Source organism: Furipterus horrens, unplaced genomic scaffold, assembly GCF_987537825.1.
Source record: "Furipterus horrens unplaced genomic scaffold, mFurHor1.1.pri manual_scaffold_6, whole genome shotgun sequence".
Classification (NCBI taxonomy): domain Eukaryota; kingdom Metazoa; phylum Chordata; class Mammalia; order Chiroptera; family Furipteridae; genus Furipterus; species Furipterus horrens.
This window is the reverse complement of record NW_028327176.1, coordinates 43422387-43444160: the sequence shown is the minus strand read 5'-3', so window position 1 is coordinate 43444160 and position 21774 is coordinate 43422387. Positions and strand designations below refer to the sequence as shown.

The window sequence follows — 21774 nt, the reverse complement described above, 5'->3', positions numbered from 1 at the left end:
AGTAGTGCAACTAACCGTCCTTAAAGTTTCTTTTCATTTAAAATTTGTTTTCATTTGAAAGTTAAACTATGTCTGTGGCATTATCAAAGATGTTTAATTTACAGGCAAGAAGAATGTCAAATGCCTTGCAACTGGATGTCTTTCCAATAAGACAGTCCTACAGATTTAGAGACATGTATGTGGGTTATGTTACATAAATTAACATGTGTTTTCTGTTTTCAAAGGGCATAAGCCTACGATCTCATTACTTGAGTGATTGTCTGTACGTATAGGCCTCACTTAATCCTGTCTGCATTGCTGCCTCCTGAGACTCAATGGTTTGGCTGAACTAAGTGGCTGGGTTGGTGAAGAACGGGGTGGTCTGTGGGCTTCACTTTAAAACTGGTTTCTCTTTTCTATCCTAATGGCTTGGACAGAAAGAGCCCAGAGGCCTGAGAGGGGGGAAACCTAAAATATTTCCCTCGGTCCAAACTAAGTATAGTGGGCAAAAGGGTTTTGGACAGGTGAGATGTGCCTGGCACACCTTCCTCCAAAGAAGCCCTTCTTTTCCCTAATGTGGGACATTGAAAAATTAATACCTGTCTTTTGTCATCTAGTGGTTACGGATTGAATGATGTCCTTTAACCCTGTTGCCCCCAGAATACAACAAGGATGCCAGCCTGTTAAACCAAGCATGCCGTTGTCCAGAGACAGCTAACCAACCTGGAGTCTGCACGATCCTTCCCCTTGTGGGAAGGCCACCCTCCCCTCCACACCCCCACTCTTACTAGGGATTTCTTGACCCAAGGGTAGGTAGGACGATGACCATGTCCAGCTTGAAGCAGCTAGAGGAGCTCGAGACCTTCGTCCATTGTCCTTTATAAGATTGTAAAGGGTCTTACGTCTGAGAGGGAGGGATTGTTATTTTTTATTGTTAAAATATTTAACTAATTAATTAATTATTTTTTAAAAAAAGAAGAAGAATATATGAAAGGGTGAGGCAGGAGAGCTTGTATGTACGACCCATGGGCATGGACTTGGGGAGGGGATTGTTGGGGAAGGGGGGTGCTGGGCGGAGGGGAGCAAAGGGGAAAAAATTGGAACTATTGTAACAATATAATCAATTAATGATGAAAAAAAAAATGAGGTTGGACCCCTTCTTTATATCATACACAAAAATTAAATCAAAATAGTCTTATATACAACACTAAAGCACAAGTAACAAAATAAAAAAATAGATATATTAGACTTAATGAAATGTAAAACTTTTGTGCATTAAGGCACACCACCAAGAAAGGGAAAAGACAACTCACTAAATGAGAAAATGTTTGTAAATCATATATCTGATAAGTGTCTAATATCTAAAATGTGTTTTTAAGTCTTACAATGTAATGCTAAAAATATAAATAACCAATTTGAAAATGTGCATAGGATCAGAATACACATTTCTCAAAAAAAAAGACCAATGGCCAATATACCACTTTACACCCACTAGGACGGCTAAAATAAAATAGACAATGAGGTATGCTGGTGAGAATGTGAAGAAACTGGAACCCTCAAACATTGCCAGTGGGAACATAAAATCATGCAGCCACTCTGGAAAAGGGTTTGGCAGGTCCTCAAAAAGATAAAACTACCACATGATCCAGCAGTTCCACTTCTATACTATCTTTGCAACTCTTCTGTAAACCTAAAATAATTTCAATAAAAAGTTTTAAAAATAAAAAAAATGCTTTTTAAAACATTATTTTGTATTAGAGTACTCTTCAAATTAAAGCTGAACTATTGAACTCATTTCTAAACCCACTTAGTGTAAGAATAAATTCAGTTTCAATTAAGTTACTCTGAGATGCAATGTTACTAACAGTATCTTTGCATTTAATGATTTTTGGAAGGGGATACAGAAGAAAGATAATGTTTCAGGGAAACAAGATTTTGCAAACTTAAGGGGAATGGTTGGAAGAAGACGAGTAGAAGAGAATATGGATTTAAAAGATTAAAATTACCATATTAACAGTATCCTATAAACAAAAGGGAAAACTGAAGTTTCATTTTAGAAGGATAACTATGACAATAATATAGACAAAGGGCCAGAAGGGGCTAGGAAAGTGTTAAGGGCTACCACAAAAGCCTACAACAGAGAGTCCCAAACTTTCTGGGTTTACAAGACCCATAACATGTCAGTAATTTTTTCACAGGCCAAAAGACATACCTAACCATTCTGTTTGTTAAGCAGTAAGGTCTTGAACACCTGTGTTAGGTGGGCACTTCACAACTTCTCAAACCTTAGGATCAGATTGGACACTGCTTTCCTCTTTTTTTCTTCCATACAGATTTTCATATAGTACTTGTTTTTTATAGTAGCACCTACTAAAAACTCTGCTTTGTAAAAACAAGGTATCGTTGAAAGGAATGTAGCAATCTAATTTTGAAAATGAACCACCTCAAGCTAGTAGTTTGCGTGGTTCCCAACAGATATTGTTGCTCTACCCTCAAAATTTTTAAGCATCTGGGTACATCATGAGTTCTGTGTGGTGCCTTCTGTGCTCCAAAGTACAGTTTGAGAAACATGGGCCTTAGCAAAAGATGACAAAGGATGCCACCAAGGCAGTGAAGATAGAAAAATTGGAGTAATAATTAAGGCATTCTTCACAGGAAAAAAATCATTAGATCCAGAGATGTTACCTGGAAGTATGATAAACAGTGCAAATACTTGAAAAGATTCAAAATTTTGCTTAAGAACTTGCAGCCAAGATGGAGGCCTAGAAAGACATGCTAGGTCTCCCTGTATGAGTAAGAAGGAATACAACTACCTCAAAACTAGAGACAACCAGAAGTTCCAGAAAATCAAGCTGCATGGAAGTCCAACAAAGATATAAAGAAGAAATACTCATCCAGACAGGTAGAAGAGGCGAAGCCAGGGCAGAGAGGACGCGGTGTGGTGGCAGCAGCAGCGGTGGCAGTGGCAGACTGGTAGAGAGCGCAGTCACACATATTAAAGGGAGGTAACCAGGGAGTGCTCCCAGCACCAGATCAGAGTGTGCAGCTCAGGGTCCCAGCACCAGGGAAAATGTAGCCTCATTGCTTCTGACTGTGAAAACCAGTGGAGGTTGGGGTGGAAAAATAAACTTCCATTCTCCCCGCTTGTTTAAAGGACCCCCATGGCTTAGAATGTCCGCAGACCCACCTACTCTGGGAATGACAGCCAGGGCAACAGCTAGAGAGGTGCCAGTCCCATACGGAAGTGGAAGAAATGCCTGGAAAAAGGGTGAGTGCTGAGCAAGTGGCATTGTTCCTTCTCAGATCCCTCCCCCACAAAAAGTTCCACAATGTGGTGAAACAGGTCCTGTACTGACGAATCCCTAAGGATCCGTCCCTTACAACGTAACCGGAGCAACAGCTCTACCTAAGACACAGAGGCAAACAAACACAGGAGCCTGTCAAGATGAGGAGACAGAGAAGTATGGCCCAAAAGAGAGAGGAGATCAAGGTTCCAGTGGGAGAACTAAGCGACAAGGAGATAGCCAACCTCACAGACACACAGTTCAAAACACTGGTGATAAAGATACTCACAGGCTTGACAGATATGCTTAAGTAAGGCAAACACATAAGGGAAGAAGTAAAGGCTACTATGTTAAATGAAGATAAGGAAAATCCAAACAAAACCAACACTGAAGGGAAGGAACTCAGGGTTCAGATCAATGATTTGGAACATAAGGAAGAAATAAACAGTCAACCAGTACAGAAAGAGGAAACAAGAATTGAAAAAAAAAGAGGAGAGGCTTAGGAACCTCTGGGACAACTTTAAATGTGCCAAAAACCGAATCATAGGTGTGCCAGAAGGAGAAGAGGAAGAGCAAGAAATTGAAAACTTATATGAGAAAATAATGGAGAAAAAATTCCCAAATTCAGTGAAGGAAATAGATATACAAGTCCAGGAGGCACAGAGTCCCAAACAAGCTAGACCCAAAGAGGACCACACCAATACACATCATAATTAAAATGCCAAAGGTGAAAGATAAAAAGAGAATCTTAAAAGCAGCAAGAAAAAACAGAGTTACCTACAAAGGGGTGCCTATAGGACTATCAGCTGATTTCTCAAAAGAAATTTTGCAGGTAAGAAGGGACTAGCAACTAGTATTCAAGGTGCTGAAAAGCAAGGACTTACAACCAAGATTACTTTATCCAGCAAAGCTATCATTCAGAAGGGAAGGTCAGGTAAAGTGCTTCCCAGACAAAGTAAAGCTAAAAGAGTTCATCATCAACAAGCCATTTTATATGAAATCATAAAAGAACTTAAGAAAAAGAAGATCAAAACTATGAACACTAAAATGACAAAAAACTCACAACTATCAACAACTGAATCTAAAAAATAAAAACAAAATCTAACTAAACAAACCAGAATAGGAAGCAGAATCATAGGTATGGGGATCATTTGGAGGGTCATCACCTGGCAGGGGGAAGAGGGAGCAATGGGGAAATGGTGTAGGAATTAAGAAGCATAATCGATTGGTACAAAATAGACAGGGGGAAGTTAAGAATAATATAGGAAAGGGTGAAGCCAAAGAACTTCTATGCACGACCCATGGACATGAACTAAGGGGAGGTGGATTTCTGGAGGGAAGGGGGGTACTGGGAAGAGGGGAGCAAAGAGCAAAAAACTGGAACTACTGTAACAACATAATCAATAAAATATACTTTAAAAAATTGCTTAAAAAAATATTCTATCTTTACCGACTCTCACCCCCAATAGGCCTTGCTTCTATGGAAGAAAACAAATTAGCCTTTTTATTTTTTTAATATGCTTTATTGATTATGCTGTTACAGTTTTCCCAATTTCTTTTCCCTCTGCACCCCTCCACCCAGCGACATTCCTCCCTCCAGTTGTCCCCCCACCTTAGTCCATGCCCATTGGTTGTGCATATAGTTCTCAACATCTTCCTGTCTACTCCACTCCCTCCTACTACGCTTCTTAATTCCTGTACTATCTCCCTCCCTTTCCCCACTTCCTCCTCCTGTGGACCTCCCCCCATAATGTTCCCCATACCTATAATTCGTTGGCTACTTAGTCTGCCTTTGTTTCGGTTCCCTAGCTTCTGTTGTTGGTTGTTGTGATATAGTTCAAAGTTTTGATCCTCTTTCTCCTAAACAAGTCCCTTTAACATTTCATATAACAGTAGTTTGGATCTGATGAACTCATTCAGTTTTACTTTGTCCTGGAAGCACTTTCTCTGCCCTTCTGTTCTGAATGACAGCTTCGCTGGATAGAGTAATCGTGGTTGTAGGTTTTTGCTTTTCATTACTTTGAATATTTCTTGACAGTCCCTTCTTGCCTGCAGAGTTTCTTCTGAGAAATCAGCTGATATTCTTATTGGGACCCCTTTTATGTAATTCTCTTCTTCTCTCTTGCTGCTTTTAAGATTCTTTATCTTTAATTTTTGACATTTTGATTATAATGTGTCTTAGTGTGGTTTTCCCTGGGTCCAGTTGTTTTGGAATTCTCTGTGCCTCCTGGACCTGTAAGTCTTTTTCCTTCCCCAAGTTAGGGAAGTTCTGCTTCATTATTTTTTCATATAATTTTTCAATTTCTAGTTCTTCTTCTTCACCCTCTGGCAACCCTATGATTCGGATGTTGGCCCACTTATAGCTGTCCCAGAGGTTTCTAAGCTTCTCCTCATTTTCCTCTCTTTTTGTTTCCTCTTTCTGTGCTGGTTGACTGTTTGTTTCTTCCTTGTGTTCTGATTTGTTGATTTGATTCCTGGTTTTCTCACCCTCACCACCAGTTTTGTATGTATTTTTGTTCATTTCAGCAGGACTAGCCTTCATTCCTTCCCCATCTTGTTTAAGATCTTTTTTTTGGTCTGTAATCATTTTTATAACCAAAGCTGTGAACTGTGCCTCAGAAAGATTTCCTATCTGCTGCTTTGTTAGATTAGATATTTGTTGTCTGGTCAGCTATGTCACCGGGATCTCTATCATGATCTGTGTCATCCTGACAGTTTTGTGTTTAACTTTGCTTTTGGGCAGGGCTGTCACCCTCCTACACTATAGGGGACGGAGCCCTGTGCCCTCGTCACAACTGGACGACCTGTCTCACCACGCTGTGTTTTCTGTGGGGGTGGGGGTCCAAGATGGATTCCTGCTGTTCACTCTCTGCTGAGAGACCAGGAGTCTCCTCCTCCATCCCACCCCCTCCGGGCCTCGCAGTCCTAGGCAATGGAGGTCTGCCTTTCCCGGCTTTGGAATCGCAAGCTGACGAGTCTGGTCTGCAGCTGGGTGTGCTCCCCAGGCGCTTCTCACTTCTCCTTAAATTACGGGTGTCTGTGCTTACCGCTATCCTGTCGCCATCGCCGCTACTGCCGCGGACAGCACAGCTTGACCTCTCCTCCCCAGCTTCGTCCCTCCTACCTGTCCGGACCAGCACCACTTCTTTATAATCTCATACGTTGGACTTCCATTTATTTTCTGGAACTTCTGGTTATTTCTGAATTTGCGGTAGTATTATTCCTTCTTAGTTGTGGATGGAAACAGAGCGTGTCAGTCTAGGCCTCCATCTTGGCCAGAAGTCTCCTGTGTTTGTTTGCTTCCGTGTCACAGGGAGAACTGTCGCTGCTATTTCGTTGTAAGGGGCGGAGCCTTAGGGATTCATTGTGGTGCTGGATGCGGGGGAGGGGTCTGAGAAGGAACAATGCCACTTGCCCAGCACTTGTCCCTTTTCCAGACACTTCTCCCACCTCCGCACCGGACTGGCGCCCCTCTAGCTGCTGCCTTATACGTGGTTCCCAGAGTGAGTGGATCTGCAGATATTCTAGGTCCGTGGGCGCCCTTTAAACAAGCGGACTCTGCTGAGAGACCAGCAGTTTCTGCCTCCGTCCGAACCCCCACTGGTTTGCACAATCAAAAGCAATGAGACTTGATTTTCCCCGGAGCTGGGACAGTGAGCTGCGCAGTCTGGTGAGGAGCTGGGAACGCTCTCCAGGTGTCCCTCCTGACTTTTTAAAACGTGTAACTGTGCTTTCTGCCAGCCTGCTGCTATTGCCGCTGCTGCCACCACGGGACCGTGTCCTCTCCTCTCCTCCCCGCTCCGCCCCTCCTACCTGTCTGGGTGAGTATTTCTTCTTTATATGTTTGTTTGCTGGACTTCCATGCAGTTTGATTTTCTGGAACCTCTGGTTGTTTCTAATTTTGAGGTAGTTGTATTCTTCTTAGTTGTGGTGGGAGAGACCCAGCATGTCTGTCTATGCCTCCATCTTGGCCGGAAGTCGCCATTTTTTTTTTAATGAATGAATGAAACTGTTAAAATGTTTATATTAGTTTGTAATCTTTATATTTGACATAGCTAAAGTACACCGCTCTCACTTTCAACACTCACATATGCACTACAAAACAACTACACCAAAGGAAGAAAATTATATTCAAATTTTTGACTCTAAAAACATGTCTGGAGTACCAACAGGAATTATCATCCAGCATCTGCCAAAGCTTTACTTCAAACAGACACTCGAGAATCAAATAGAGTAGTTCTAAAGCCTGGCTTGATCTTAAGCAACTGTGGAACTTCTAAAATGACAGATTTGCCAGCACCACTCCAGACCTACTAAAATCAGGGCTTTCTAATGGGCATGGAATTTTTCATATTTGCAAAGTGCCCTGGTAATTCTTAAATCAGCCAGTTTGAGAGGAAATAGCTAAAACAACACTGTCCAATAAAATCTTTTGTGATGATGGAACTGTTCCACATTTGCACTGTCAGATATGGTAGCCCCTAGCTCTATGTGGCTAGTGAGCACTTGAAATGTGGCTAATGTGCCTGAGGAACAGAATTTTTAATTTTATTCAAATTAAATTAATTTATATTAAGATGTAAATTGTTTCTGTACTGGATAGCACAGTACTTGATTTCTGTTTCGAATCCCTTCTTCTAAATAAACTGTACCCTTGATTTAAATTAGATAATCAGAAAATCAGGTTCCTCAGCCACAGTCTCTCATAAAGGGTCTTTATAAAGATTATATATCATGGCAACATAGACATTGTCCAGTTTAACAGTCTGAGTCTTTTGTAGGTAAAGACTTTATCTCGAATGTCATACATTTTTTTTCATAATAAAAGTCCTCTTTGAATTAAGTTCTAAGAAAAGTCTCTGCAAATGAATTTGGATATTTTCTTTAGGCAGAGGGACTATTATGTGAGCCAATGTGCCTCAGTTGCCAATCAACTCAGAACCAAACCCACTAGCCAATGGTAACTCCGCTTAAGTGCCTGGTAACATGTACTCCAGCTCCTCTAAGACTATCTCTGTTCTATTTATATCCCTAAATTAGTCAACATAGTGTTACTTAAATTCTGAAGTTGAGGAACTCTTTTGAAGATAGGGAGAGTATAGACTTTTAAAGTGATAACTTCATTGCATTAAAGTCCATCTGTTTTATTGTTACTGAGGTATTAGTTATATTTAAGTGTATTTTATTTAAAGAGTCTTTTAAAAGTAACACCAGCATTAATAACACCAGGAAATTTTTTAATATATCAAATTTACCAAAGAAAATCTTTAGGCATCTATTATCAAAGATGCCTAAAAATATCACTATAACAGTGAAAAATAAGACAAACACATACTGACAGCCTTAGTAATTTCACTGTCCCCATTTCACAAACTCCTATTCCTTTTTAAAAAAAACATGCAAAAGCCCTGATGCAGAATATGAACATCCCTATTGAGCATTCAGTTCAAAATGCTTGCACAATCTTTCCTTCAGCACACTGGACTATTTTTATATCATGGAATGAACTACTTCAGTGAGTTTTTTTGTTGAAATTTTCCACACAATTAGAACAAACACATTTAATGCATCAATAATACATTTTAAGTTATCTGAGCCTCTAATTTCGTAATTAATGTGAAACAAAACTAAACCATAAAAGAACTTCTTCACATAACCCCTTAAAATTTCATCTTAAAAATCAACTTTTAAAATAGATAAACCAAGATTTGATACCAAAATAAGGTAAGGGAATTACACACCATCAAAAGATACAATTTACTCCACGGGTTCATTTTAAAAATCATGACAGGAAAAAAAAATTTTAAAGAAAAACTGTCATAAAGAAATATTTCCTAAAAAAGAAAAAAGAAAGAAAAAAGGACCATGAAAAAAAGGAATATATCCTAAATATTATGGTCACCATAGTGTGCATGCACATGCATACACGCACATACAAACACATACATAAATGCTGGCAAATTAATTCTACTTCATGATTTTTAGAGTACATTGTTATAAATTCTTTTTGAGGACCTAAGATCCTGTACAAGGACACAAGTCCACAGGAGCTACCTTAACAAGTATTAAGTGCCATACCACTTTAGTAAGTTTTCTTGGTAATGTAGAGCCAGCCTATCCCTGTATTTTGGAAATATTTTCAGGTTGTAATGCATAAGTAAATTTTATTTCTTCCATCAATTCAATGCCAGACAGAGCTCTTTGTACCAGACAGGGTCAATGGAACCAAAAACAAATTTCCAAAGTCCAAGTATTGAGTCATCAGTTCTACACACTCTCCAGATTAAACACCCTCTTATTCTAATGAATACCACAAAGCTCCTTAATCAGAGCACTGGTCCAACATGCAATAGGCCAAGTCAAATTACCGTAACAATCCCCTATGATCCTTTATCTTTCCATCTTAATTTCTTATTCCTACTGATCCTCAGACCACCTTTCACTCTCTCCTGACAGTCATTATTATGGCAATCTACACCTTACCTAGACTATTTAGCCTCGATATTTCCAATCTATCCAGCCCACGTCCCTACCCTATTTATGCAGCACCATTGACAGCTTCAATGTTTTATTTCTGACCCTGTAGGAATGAAGAAGGGGATGCGGGGCATTTGTGGAACAGTGTTTATAGTCTACAGTAGTATAATGTCCTAAGCCTTTACACTCTCAGCACTCACTCACTGACCACCCAGGGCAACTTCCAGTCCTGCAAGCTCCATTCATAATAAATGCCCATATACAGGTGAACCATTGATCTTTTATAGCATATTTCCATTGTATCCTTCCTATGTTTAGATACATTTAGATACACAAATACTTACCACTATGTTACAATTGCCTAGTAATCAGTGTAGTAACATGCTGTACAGGTTTGTAGTCTAGGAGCAATAGGCTATACCACATAGCCTTGGTGTATGTTGGAGGCCATAACAGCTAGGTTTGTGTAACTGCACTCTATAAATGTTTACACAACATCGCCTAATGATACATTTCTCAGAAAGTGTTACCGTAGTTAAGCAATGCATGACTGTACTAAGTGACTACAGCCTCTTGTCTCCCCTGAGTTCAAGTCTCTTATAATTAACTACTTAATTAAGGCCTCCATCTGGATATTCCAAACTTTTAAGAAAAGCAAAGTTAATTCTTGATTTCTCCTTCATGTCAAACCTTGTCCTTCCCAAGGGTTCCCCATCCCTGTAATTACTACATTCACCTGGTTGCTCAGGCTTAAAAACTACAGTTATTATTGATCCATCTCTCACTTTGTACCATATCTAATCCATCATTAAGTCCTGTCAACTATACATTCAAAAAAAGTCATTTCCAGTTACATAGGTATATATATTTGTCAAAACTTATTGAACTATATGCTTAAAGTGAATGCACTTTATTTGTATGTAAAAGTGTAAGTTATACTCAGTAAAGTGTGCTGGTAGTATGTGTGTATCACCTACATACAAAGGAACTTATTATGAATGGAGCTTGCAGGACCATTTCTCACCACCTCCACCACTACCTCTTTGCTACATAGACTATTGCAACAGCCTCCTAACTGCTATGCCTGCTACCATTTTTACTGACAACAGTTCACAAAGTATCCAAAATAATCCTCTCAAAATATAAGTCCATATCATATCATACCTCTCCGATGGCTTTCTATCACACTTAAAATCCAAAATTCCTTACCACGACCTCAAGGCCATACATGATCTAACCCCCCCACTACCTACCTCTCAGACCACACCTATCATTTTACCCCTTACTCTGTGTTCCAGACACATTGATCTTCCAAATACTTCTAAAACACATGAAGCCTATTTCCAATTAATTTGTTTTTTCTTTTTTTAAAAGAGTAGGTTCTTTGCATCAAGGCTGATGTAACTCTATCTCACTCTTTAGATGATCAACAGAGAAATGCTTGCTTAATCCACCCAAAGAAATGGGTCTGAATGAGTTATTAATGTAATTTGGACTTCATAAACTCATGTTAATACTTAAAGTGCATGTAGCATTCTGATGTCCAATTAGAAAATTAAATTGGGTTCAGTTACAGAGGGCCAGGATCATCAGATTAAGGAGTAATATTTTATCTATCAGGCTATCATCACAAACTTAAGCACTGAAAAGAGCTACTTTATTTACTTTTCAAATCCTGAGGTCACAAGGTTTGCAAAGAGGTGTAGAATAATGGAAAAAATGAGGAGTTACTTTCAGGAATATATATACACCTTTTTGTATCTCTAGAATTTTGAGCCATGTGACTGTATTACTTAATTTTAAAACAAATCATAATTAAAACTATATTTAAAAACAAGAATTCTTACTAAAGAAAAATCAAAAACAAATATATTTATGCCTTTTTAAGAAAAACATATAGTATTTTAAATACTTTTTGAATGCCATACTAAGAGTTAGACAGACTATAAAAACATAAATAAAATGTTTATATATTTAGGTGATGCAGACATACACAGAAAACTAAAATACCTGCTCATACATAATAGTTCTTATCATAAATTAGGTAGGTCCTACTGGAATTGAATTCTGCAACCTAAATTATCATAACCACAACTTGTCATATTTCTAATAGTTTGCTTCAATACCTGAACAATCATTAAGCGCTCATATAGTGAAGACTTTTCTTGAAAATCTAAAGGCCTGCAGGTGATAAAAGAATAGAGTAAGAAATAAACTAAGATAAAAAAGCACAGTCTCTTTCTCTCAAATTCATCTCCAGTGGCCAGTCTCACCTTTTGCCAACAGCTACATCAGTTAAACAAAATTAATAATTAAATGACTTGGGGACAACAATAAGAGTAGGGGATATAAACTTTATCATCCCCAAATTTGCCAGCATCTCTTCCTGGCAATCAAGGAGTAATGAGGAACAGGACCTCGCAGTACAGAGTCCTTCTCTCAGATGAATAAGTCATTCTGGTTTTTGTTTCTAACCTAAATTCTAGAAGCACTGTACCATGAAAGAATCAGGAAGTAGACCCTGTTAAACTAAGGGAATTCATACTGCATCAGCCAGGGCAAAGGCAAAATACTATAAATGGCAACAAAGAGAAAGCAGAAATCCCAAATCCTCTAATCTATAGAATCTATCCTTTGATCAAGGAGCAAAGTACTGTGAGTCTACTCACAGCCTAGATCTAAAAAGGTGGCCTCCATAAACCCTTACCTTTATCCTGTTACTTGTCTTATCGAGGCTCATATCCTATGGCTATGACAAGAGAACATGGGAAAAGATTCTCCTCTCCGTAATCACAGAAATGGCACATTCTCCCTTGGAAAATATATCTTGATTCCCATTATCCATGAACATCCTATGGATTTTCTGAATCTCTTGAGTTTCATCTTCATTCTTTTGAGTTTCAATTTTATGCAGAAGCCAGTGTATTTTAAATATACTTTATCCTGAAGTCATGAATGGGCACTTGGTAAGGTTCAAAACATCACTTTAAAATACTGCTTCTTAAACTTTAATATGCATACTGTGAATCTTATTATAAAGCAGATTCTGATTCAGTAAGTCTAGGGCAAGGCACTGAGAGTTAGCAGTTCTAACAGGTGTTGCAAATGTTCTGCTTCTCAGAAAACACCTGAAGAAACAAGGTTCTAGCCCTAGCCAATGTAGTTCGGTTGGCTGGAGCATGTCCTGTGAACTGAAGAGTTGCAGGTTCGATACCCAGTCAGGGAACATACCAGAAGACAGCCTGCACCACCCTCTCTCTCTTCCAGAGATGAAAAAATGTCATCAGGTAAGGATTTAAAGAAAGAAAATAAAGCAGCAAGGTTCTAAAAGGCAATAACACAGTTTACCTCCAAAGGCGCAACACCAACAAAATGCTAACTGTTCTTTCTTTTTATCGTTTATTCCTTCTCTAATTTATAGCAGGTGTATTTTCATAGCCTCTCAATATTTGCAATTTATCTTCAATGCTCTTACTGATGTCTCTTTTCATTCATTCAACTGGCATCTCTAAATTTACTTCCTTACCTTTTATTCTTCCATACCCCCAAAACAATACTTAAATGTAAGAATAACTGATAAAAATTTTCTAGCCCTGGCTAGCGTGTCTCAGTAGATTGAGTGCCAGCTATGAACCAAAGGGTCGCTGGTTCAATTTCCAGTCAGGGCACATGCCTGGGTTTTGGGCCAGGTCCCCAGTTGTGGGCCTGAGAGGCAACCACACATTTGATGTTTCTCTCCCTCTCTTTCTCCCTGCCTTCCCATCTCTCTAAAAATAGATAAAATCATTTTTTTTTTTAATTTCTTACTATGTGTCCACGTCTATTTCTTTCTTATATCCTTTAAATAGTTTCTAATTCAACACACATACATCTAATAATTTAAGACTTCCTGCAAAGATCAAAATGAGGAATGGAAAAAAGAAAGAAATGGAAGAAAGAATACTATAGGATAAGAGTGCAGAAATTGGGCCTAATCTGTACCTATCACAGGATCCTATGCAAAGTAAGGCAAAAAAAAAAAGTCAAATGTGTATATATTGAAAAGATTTTAAAGTTCTATTTAAAATATTTAAAATATAAATCTTATTTATAAGATTCACTTATAAATAAGATTCTAGTACATCAAACAGATATGTTATTCTTTGAGTCTGTCACCTTGTTAGCTTTAAACTATAGTTTAAATGAGAGTTGCTAAATGAGAGGGGAGAAAAGCTAAATATTTAGAACTACTCTCTGAACATTCTAGAACACCCAAATGTTTCTAGTGTTAAGGTCAGTTCCTATAATAAAGATCTAATTTAACAGGTATACCATAATGGCAACCCCTAAAAATTATCAAGCCATCTATTCAATTGTAATCAAGTTAAATTTTCATTCTTGCTTTCACCTTGAGACATATTAACAATAACTTAATATGTCTCAAGGAACAAATCCAGGGATGCTGCAAACTGTGGGGAAGAAACTGATTTCATGACTAGAGAATCACCCAATATGTTTTGTTTCCCTTAAAAAAAGAGATTTTAATTTAACCATCCTTAAGTTGGTATTCCCAGTATACTGCCAAATTAAGAAATACTGGTAATCAGGATCTTCCTCATGTATTCCCTAGCTTGGTTAGTAATATACCCAGTTGTCCAAGCCAGAAACTTGGGTGTCAACTTAGACCTTTCCCTCTCCCTTATCCCCATCCTTTCCAGACCCCTGACTGAAATGACCACCAAGTCCTATCCATTTTGTGTCAAAGTGTTCCTCTGGTCTATTCCCTCCATTCCCTCTGCCACTGCCTCAAGTCCAACCCTTTTCTCTGACTTTATCTACTTCAATAGCTACCCTAATATCAATGCACCCAGTCACACTTTCCACTATGATACTTACTCTATGCTGTCATCAAGTGATTTTTCCAAAACACCAACCCTAAGGTCTCTTCCACCCAAAACCTCCAGTTATGTCCCCATGTATAACAGAACATACCTTTTCATGATCTGAATCCTGTCTCCCTCTCAAACATCATATCCCACTGCACTACCCCATCCCACACTTTAAGCCCCATCATTAGCACACCACTCTGCTTTAATTTCCAACGCACCGTATGCTATTTAATGCCACCATGCTTTTGTATAGGCTACTGTTTAGTCTAGAGTATCTTTCATTTCTTCTCCCTTGGCTTTCTGGCCAACTACTACAAATCTTTCAAAATCCAGCTCAGATCTCAGGAAGCCATCCCAAGACCCTATGCCCTACTCTTGAGTAGATATTTCCTCCTCTGCCAATTTAGTAATAACGGCATTTGTTGGGCATTCACTATGTGCCTGACACTGTTTCAATGATTTTACATGTATTAACTCATTCAATCTTCACAATAACCCTTCCCATGAAGTAGTACCATTATTACCTTTATGGATATGGGAACTAAGTCACAATTAAATAACCTGTCCCCAGGAATACCCAACTGTTAAGTGATGGGGACAAATTAAAATCCTGACACCATACATATTTATATTATTGCACCTATCACAATGAATTTATTTACACAACTGTCATTACCCTGAACTGTGAGCTCCCGGAGGGTAGAGATTATGTATGTCATATTCAACTCTAAAGCCACAGTACCTAGTTTAAAAGCATGTAACCAGTACATGCATTTCTTGAGTTACTTATAAATAACATTCCTAACAAGTTCAAGAGAAAAGCACTCAGAAACTAGTTTCCAAATAAATATTCAAATATGCTGTAAGAGTTCTTGAATAGAGCAAGCTATTTTTTTCACTTAATAATAAGAATGTCAAACAGAGGTCAATACAGACATGAGATTATAGGCCTTGTGAACAATGAAATGGACTTATTTTTGCATTGATACTGTTTAATCACTGTAATAAATCAAAACCTAAAGGACCATTCGCTTAAGATTAACTTTTTTCCTCACTCAATAAGAATTCTTCTTGCTTATCATTCAGGGCATTGAAAAGAAAGTCCTAAATTTACTTTGCTCACGTGGAAAGAAGTGAATCCTAGACCAGCACTACTAATTGCTTCCTTAAGTCTGGCCAAGAAATGTATCCCATTAGGCAATTAAAATAAAACACAGTTGCCTAAACATATAACAAAAGAATGTCTAACGTTATGTGGACTGGCATTCCATTATTCAAATAACAAAAAATTCTTTATATTAAGTAAAAAAAGAAAGAAAAAGAAAAATTGAGGGGAAAAACACAGATTATCACCACTCCATAAGAATACAGATTTTTACATTAAAGCATATGCATATATGTTTGTAATATTTCAGCTGCCATTCTTTGTCTCCTTAAAATTATAAAAAGTAAAGTTATTCTAACATGAATGATGTTCTTGCACAGTTACAGTCCTCTGAGCCATCCTGAAGTGTAATTAAAGCCCAAAGGGATGGTACCAGCAGCAACAGTACACACATTACTTGTTAAGAGTAATCTGCACCCCACCCTGCTTCTATACACTTCTACACCACAGAAAGGTAAATCTGCTATCAGAAGAAGCAGTTTGGGCCACAGCAGAGCAAACTCTACCCCCAGGCATGTCTTACCATTTCTTGGTACACTCAACCATCAGCTCCTGGTAGGAGGCCACAAACTGGAACTTAGATGCATGTTTTCCTACACGCTGCAGTCTCTTCCAAACTGAGGCCATGATTAGTCAATACACTGGAGCAGTTCTGGGTTAGCAACACAGCAGCTTTAACAAAGCAGAGGGTCCAAAGCAAATAAGCTTTGCATGTATGTCTGTACTTTTAAAAACTCAACTACAACTTGAAATGATGTTTGGGGTCCATATGTCTTCTCCCTGTTTCACAGGGTAAATCCCATCTTAGCTGAATGGCCCAGTCGAGAACACTGTGATATACATGACAGGATGAGTGAGTGGAGGTTCCCTCATGGAGACATCACCATCCCACCTCAGTGGCTACAGGATGTGTATTCTGGAGAACTGGAAAAGCAAAACAAAGAGAAAAAATATGAGGAAAGAAGGATGACAAGTGACTAACCACCAGTGTTAGGTAACAGTGCAACAGACAACCCCGGTTCTCTGCATGTTTTTCAAACAATGAAACAAAACACCAACCTCAAAAGCCAGTAACCTCAATGATACAAGACACCAAGGAAAAAAATGACAATTCACACGAAAGATGTTGTAGCAGCACATCTGGTAATCAGCATCAACAACAACCCAGAGACGCAAGTAGGGGCCCTACCTCCCCCTCCTAGCATCACAGAAGGGTGAGCAGAGCGGGAAAGTGTAGGGATGCTGCTTAACGTCCATGGCCAGACGGAGGGAGGAGTGGACTATTTTTAAATAAACTTTGCTTTTCATCCTATAATTAATAGCCTCGAGTCCTAGAATGTTTGCTCGGAACAGATTAAGCAGCCGGGAAGAATGCTGTTGTTGAGTCGGACGGGTGAAGGATGGGAAAGGAGGAGTGGAAGGAAATCTCAAGGCAGAGGGAGGGCAACCTCCCGGCTCCAGGCCACCTGGGCTCTCCTTCACCTTCACTGCCAGACGGAGGGAAATGGAAACTCCTGCCTGGGCGTGAAGCAATGACCAGCAAGGCAAGTGCACCGTGCGGGGTGCGGGTGCGGTGCCTTCCCTCCCCCATCCTCAGGGAACAGTCCGTCAGAGCCTCTTCTACTCACGCACGGAGCCCAGACCCCTGCCCCCCAACGGAGGCAGGCAGTGGCTCGCCCGCGGATCCTGTCACCCAGACGATGCCAGAAGACCCGAGCCTGGTCCCTGAGCCCCAGCCCAGCAACACATCCACTCCCACCCCCTCCTCACGCCTCTAATCCCGCTGTCGGGTTGAGTGTGGCCCCGTACCCTCCTCAGCGCCGCTCCTCTGTCGCCGCCGCAGCAACAGCCGCCGCCGCCGCCACCGAGTCCTCCATCCCCGCCGGAGCCACATGGAACAGCAGAGCCAGCCGTGGCGCTCGAAGGAGCCGGGGTCTGCAGCCCCTCAGGCGGACAGCGCGCCTCACGCCCGCCCCCTCCCGGGCGGAGTCGCCCCGCAGCCGCCCCCCACCCTACAAAACCCTGCTAGAGCCACCGCTCAGCACCCAGCACCCCCTCCCCCGCCTTCCTCCTCCGCCACCATCATCATTACCTCCCCCGCCACGCACCTCTCACACTAACCCTACCCACGGTGTCTCAACCTCCATCCGCCCCGCCGCGATTGGCCGGGCTCAGCGTTTGCCCCGCCCACCTGGGCGGAGGAGCCTTTGAGTATCAGGGAGCCCTTATTGGCTGATACGAGTGCCCATCACAGGAACTCCGCTCCCAAGCTCTAGAGGTGTTTTTCCCCCAGCACACCAATCTATCCTTACTTAAAAAAAAAAAAAAATGGAACCCACCAAGAACAATCCCGCCCATTCATTCCTCTGATTGGCTTGGAGAGGGAAGCGTTAGGCCGGAGGAGTAAGGAGTGTTTATGGTGAACTGGAAGATGGTTGCTGAAGGTGGATGTCTGTCAACCGCGAGCCGGTACCGGGCAGGGTTTCTGGCTTGAGTCTGTGTGTGGGAACAGAGCGCCCGGCTGCCTGCGTTGCAGCTCTGGGCAGTGCGTCCGCTATGGTTTTCTCTTCTCTTCTATTCCCCACCCTAGGAACTGGTTTCTCCCTTTCCTCCGCCACTAAGCAACTGGGGTGTTTGTGTTCACAGCCGATTTCCCGTGACAAAAACTGTGAAGTAATAATCCTACCAGACCCCACCTACATTCAGTCTACTGGTCCTCAACGGGACTACATGACGCAAGCTAAGCACAAAGTGTTTAACAGTGCGGCTTCTTCTTGTTTTGATTCTTTATCATTTCTTTGGGTCTCGGTTTCTCCTCATGGCTGTGGGTCTTTTTCCCCTGGTAGGAACTGCCCATGGATTTGGGAACGGCTGGCATGTAAAAAGAGTGGTTAATAGGCAAAGAAGAGGAAAAATGACCTAAGTGTGAGAGCAGGGGTACTTAACCTTGTTAAAAGAGCCAAGGACCTTTTTGGGAATGTGATGAAAGTTCATAAGCACTTTCCCACGTAGGAAAAAAATGTCCAGTCCAAATTTACTTTGAATTTTAGGTGTTTCACAGACGTCCGGTATGGAGAAAGAGGACAAAAAAGGTGAAATTTGGGAGGAATCCCGACATTTAAGGAATAAGCAGCGTAAAGCGGGAAGGAGACCCAGGAGAATGGTGAGAGAAGTACGAGCACCCTATTAGCAACTGGCAGTTTGAAAAAAGAGGGAAGCTAATATATAACAAGAAAATAAGCAGGATGGGTTCTGGAAACAATGAAAGGTTATTCTTAATTTTACTAAGGATGCACGAACAAAGTAGCTTGAAAAGTGTCAAGGTCTAGAAAGGATTCTTTGAGAGACTCAAACAGAAGGTCAATGATGCGCGAGAACTGAACACATATATACAGAGATAGTGGGGAAAGAGAAAAGACAGATATTGAAGAATCAAGAGGGATGGGGAGACAGAAGGCTTGAATCCAGTATCAAATTCTTTCTATTTCAGTAAAGAAAGTGAACTAATGTGCATTTTACAGGAAAGGGCATAGACATCACTTATTTTGCTATTGTCTTAATTTTAAAATATTAAGACAACCATAATAATTATACTGACTTTTATTTCGTGTGCATCTTAGTAAACCTGAGTGGTTTATTAAGTCACTACAACCGACAGCCGTTATGATCTCATACAGTGATATAGTCTGCATCATTAACAAATTTTAAGTGTATGGTTTTTTTTTAATGGCTAATATGCCCTGGCTGGGGTGGTTCAGTGGACTGAGGGCCGGCCTGCAAACCAAAGTGTTCCCAGAGGGGACAAGCCTGGGTTGCCGGCCAGGTCCCCAGTTGGGGGGCACGCAAGAGCCAACCACACATTGATGTTTCTCTCCCCTTCTCCCTCCCTTCCCCTCTCTCTAAAAAAATTAATAAATAAAATCTTTTTTTTAATGCCTAATTTATAGAAATGGTCAAACTATTTAAGTTGCCCTTCAGAAACAACCAGCATGATGATCAGAAGGGTTTTTGCATCCTATTTGTTATTATTCTTCAGAAGTTCTCAAGTTTTCTCATGTGGTCATCCTGGTTTCTTTTAATACTATGTCCCTGCCTCAGGAAAAAAATAAGACTTTATTGTAAAGAAATTAGTTTAAAAGCAATCAGTTTTAAGTAAGTATCTTTCATTAAAAAAATAAATTTGCTGGACCCCCAGGGAATCTTTCTCAAGTTGTAGGACATTTCAAAAGATCAACAAAGAGTTTCTTAAAAGGCAACTCCTCTTTTTAGGGGGTGTATTTTTCTTGGACGTAAACTCTTTTTCATTATTGCTGCAAAGATGGCTAAGAAGATACCAAAGAATTAAAGCAGACCTTGACATTATTGAGCTCAAGTTATTAGACTGGCTCCTGGAGGCTCCACAGAGCAACTATTTCTTCCCTTGTAACTTTTTTTTAATAACTTATCTGCTAAAGAGTTTTTAGAAACATGTTGAGTATGCATGCTAGAAAGCAATATGAATTACTTAATCTTTCTGTGTATCAGCTTCCTATTCTGTCAAAGGAATAATCATGCCTATCTTTCCAGAATGTTGAGAAGATGCATATATATGTAAACTACCTAGCATATATTAACAATAAATAAATGGTAATTGACAATGTACACTATTGTGCTTGCTGGCAAACTTAAATAGTCAAGAAAAAAGCAAACAGACTTTAAAACAATATTTAGTTGCTACCAAACATCACAACCTCAAGGATTAAAAGATATCAAAAGAAACAGTGCATTTAACATCGTTCCTCTCCCGTTAACTCAGTGATTACCAACAGTGGAACACCAGTAATTTATGTGGACTCAGGACCTTATAATAATTACTAAGAATTCACTTATCTTCTCTCCTCATAACTATCTTTCATGTCATATATTAGCTAAGATATGTTGGCATGCTAGAAGTTACCCTTTTCTTAAGGTCCCCATTCCCCCTACCTACTAGCATTTACATCCTATTGATCCTCCCTCTTCCAAAGCGGAATTACCTACTGTGGTTCTGCCCCTGCTGAATCCCCTTTTCACTCAGGTCTTGATTTATCATCTCCTTCTGTCCTAGTTTTAATCTGGATAAAGTAGACCTGTGAATGAAAATTAGTTTAATTATCCTGTCAATTAGACCCAGGTATTGACCACAAATTTTTAAATTTAAGTTACATCTATTTTTTAAATTATACTTTGTTGATTATGCTATTACAGTTGTCCTGATTTTTCCCCCTTTGCCCCCCACTCTACCCAGCACCTCCCACTCCCTCAGGTAATTCCCCTCACCATTGTTCATGGGTCATGGGTTTAAGTTCTTTGGCTACTCCACTTTCTATGCTGTACTTCACATCCCCATGGCTATTCTGTAACTACCTATTTGTACTTCTTAATCCCCTCACCTCTTCACCCATTCCCTTACATTTCCCTTCCATCTGGCAACCATCAAAACATTCTCTGTATCCATGATTCTGTCTCTGTTACTCTTGTTTGCTTAGTTTGGATTCAATTGTTGATAGATTTGTATTTTTTGCCATTTTACTGTTCATAGTTTTGATCTTTTTCTTAAATATATCCCTTTAACATTTCACATAATAATGATTTGGTGATCATGATATATTTTAGTTTTTTTCTTGTCTGGGAAGCTCTTTATCTGCCCTTTGATTCTAAATGATATCTTTGCTGGGTAGCGCAATATTGGCTGTAGGTCCCTGCTTTTCATGACTCTCAATTTTTCTTTTTTTTTTTTAATGACTATTGTATTCACCATTTACTGATTACCTTTTTTAAATTTATTTATTTATTGTTTTTCTATTACAGTTGTTGAATATTTCTTACTAATTCCCTCTAGCCTGCAAAGTTTCATTTGAAAAATCAGCTGACAGTCTTATGGGAACTCCCTGTAGGTAACTAACTGCTTTTCTCTTGCTGCTTTTAAGATTCTTTCTTTATCTTTAACCTTTGGCATTTTAATTATGATGTGTCTTAGAGT

General features: G+C 39.8%; 1 protein-coding gene across 10 annotated transcripts in view; it reads right to left on the bottom strand.

Annotated features, from left to right (window-relative positions):
- EHBP1 (EH domain binding protein 1) overlaps positions 1–17750 on the bottom strand; it is a 381983-nt gene extending 364233 nt beyond the window's left edge. For 4 of the 10 annotated variants that reach the window (XM_090281360.1, XM_090281362.1, XM_090281361.1 and 1 more), the window contains exons 1-2: positions 17583–17750; positions 16297–16697 (exon numbers count right to left, since the gene is read on the bottom strand). In XM_090281360.1, coding sequence (XP_090137486.1) covers positions 16297–16400 — 104 coding nt within the window. In that variant the 5' untranslated portion in view covers positions 16401–16697; positions 17583–17750. The remainder of the gene's footprint in view (positions 1–16296; positions 16698–17582) is intronic. The other 6 variants (XM_090281365.1, XM_090281367.1, XM_090281364.1 and 3 more) reach the window with 2 other exon arrangements.
- Between the last annotated feature and the right edge of the window lie 4024 nt (positions 17751–21774).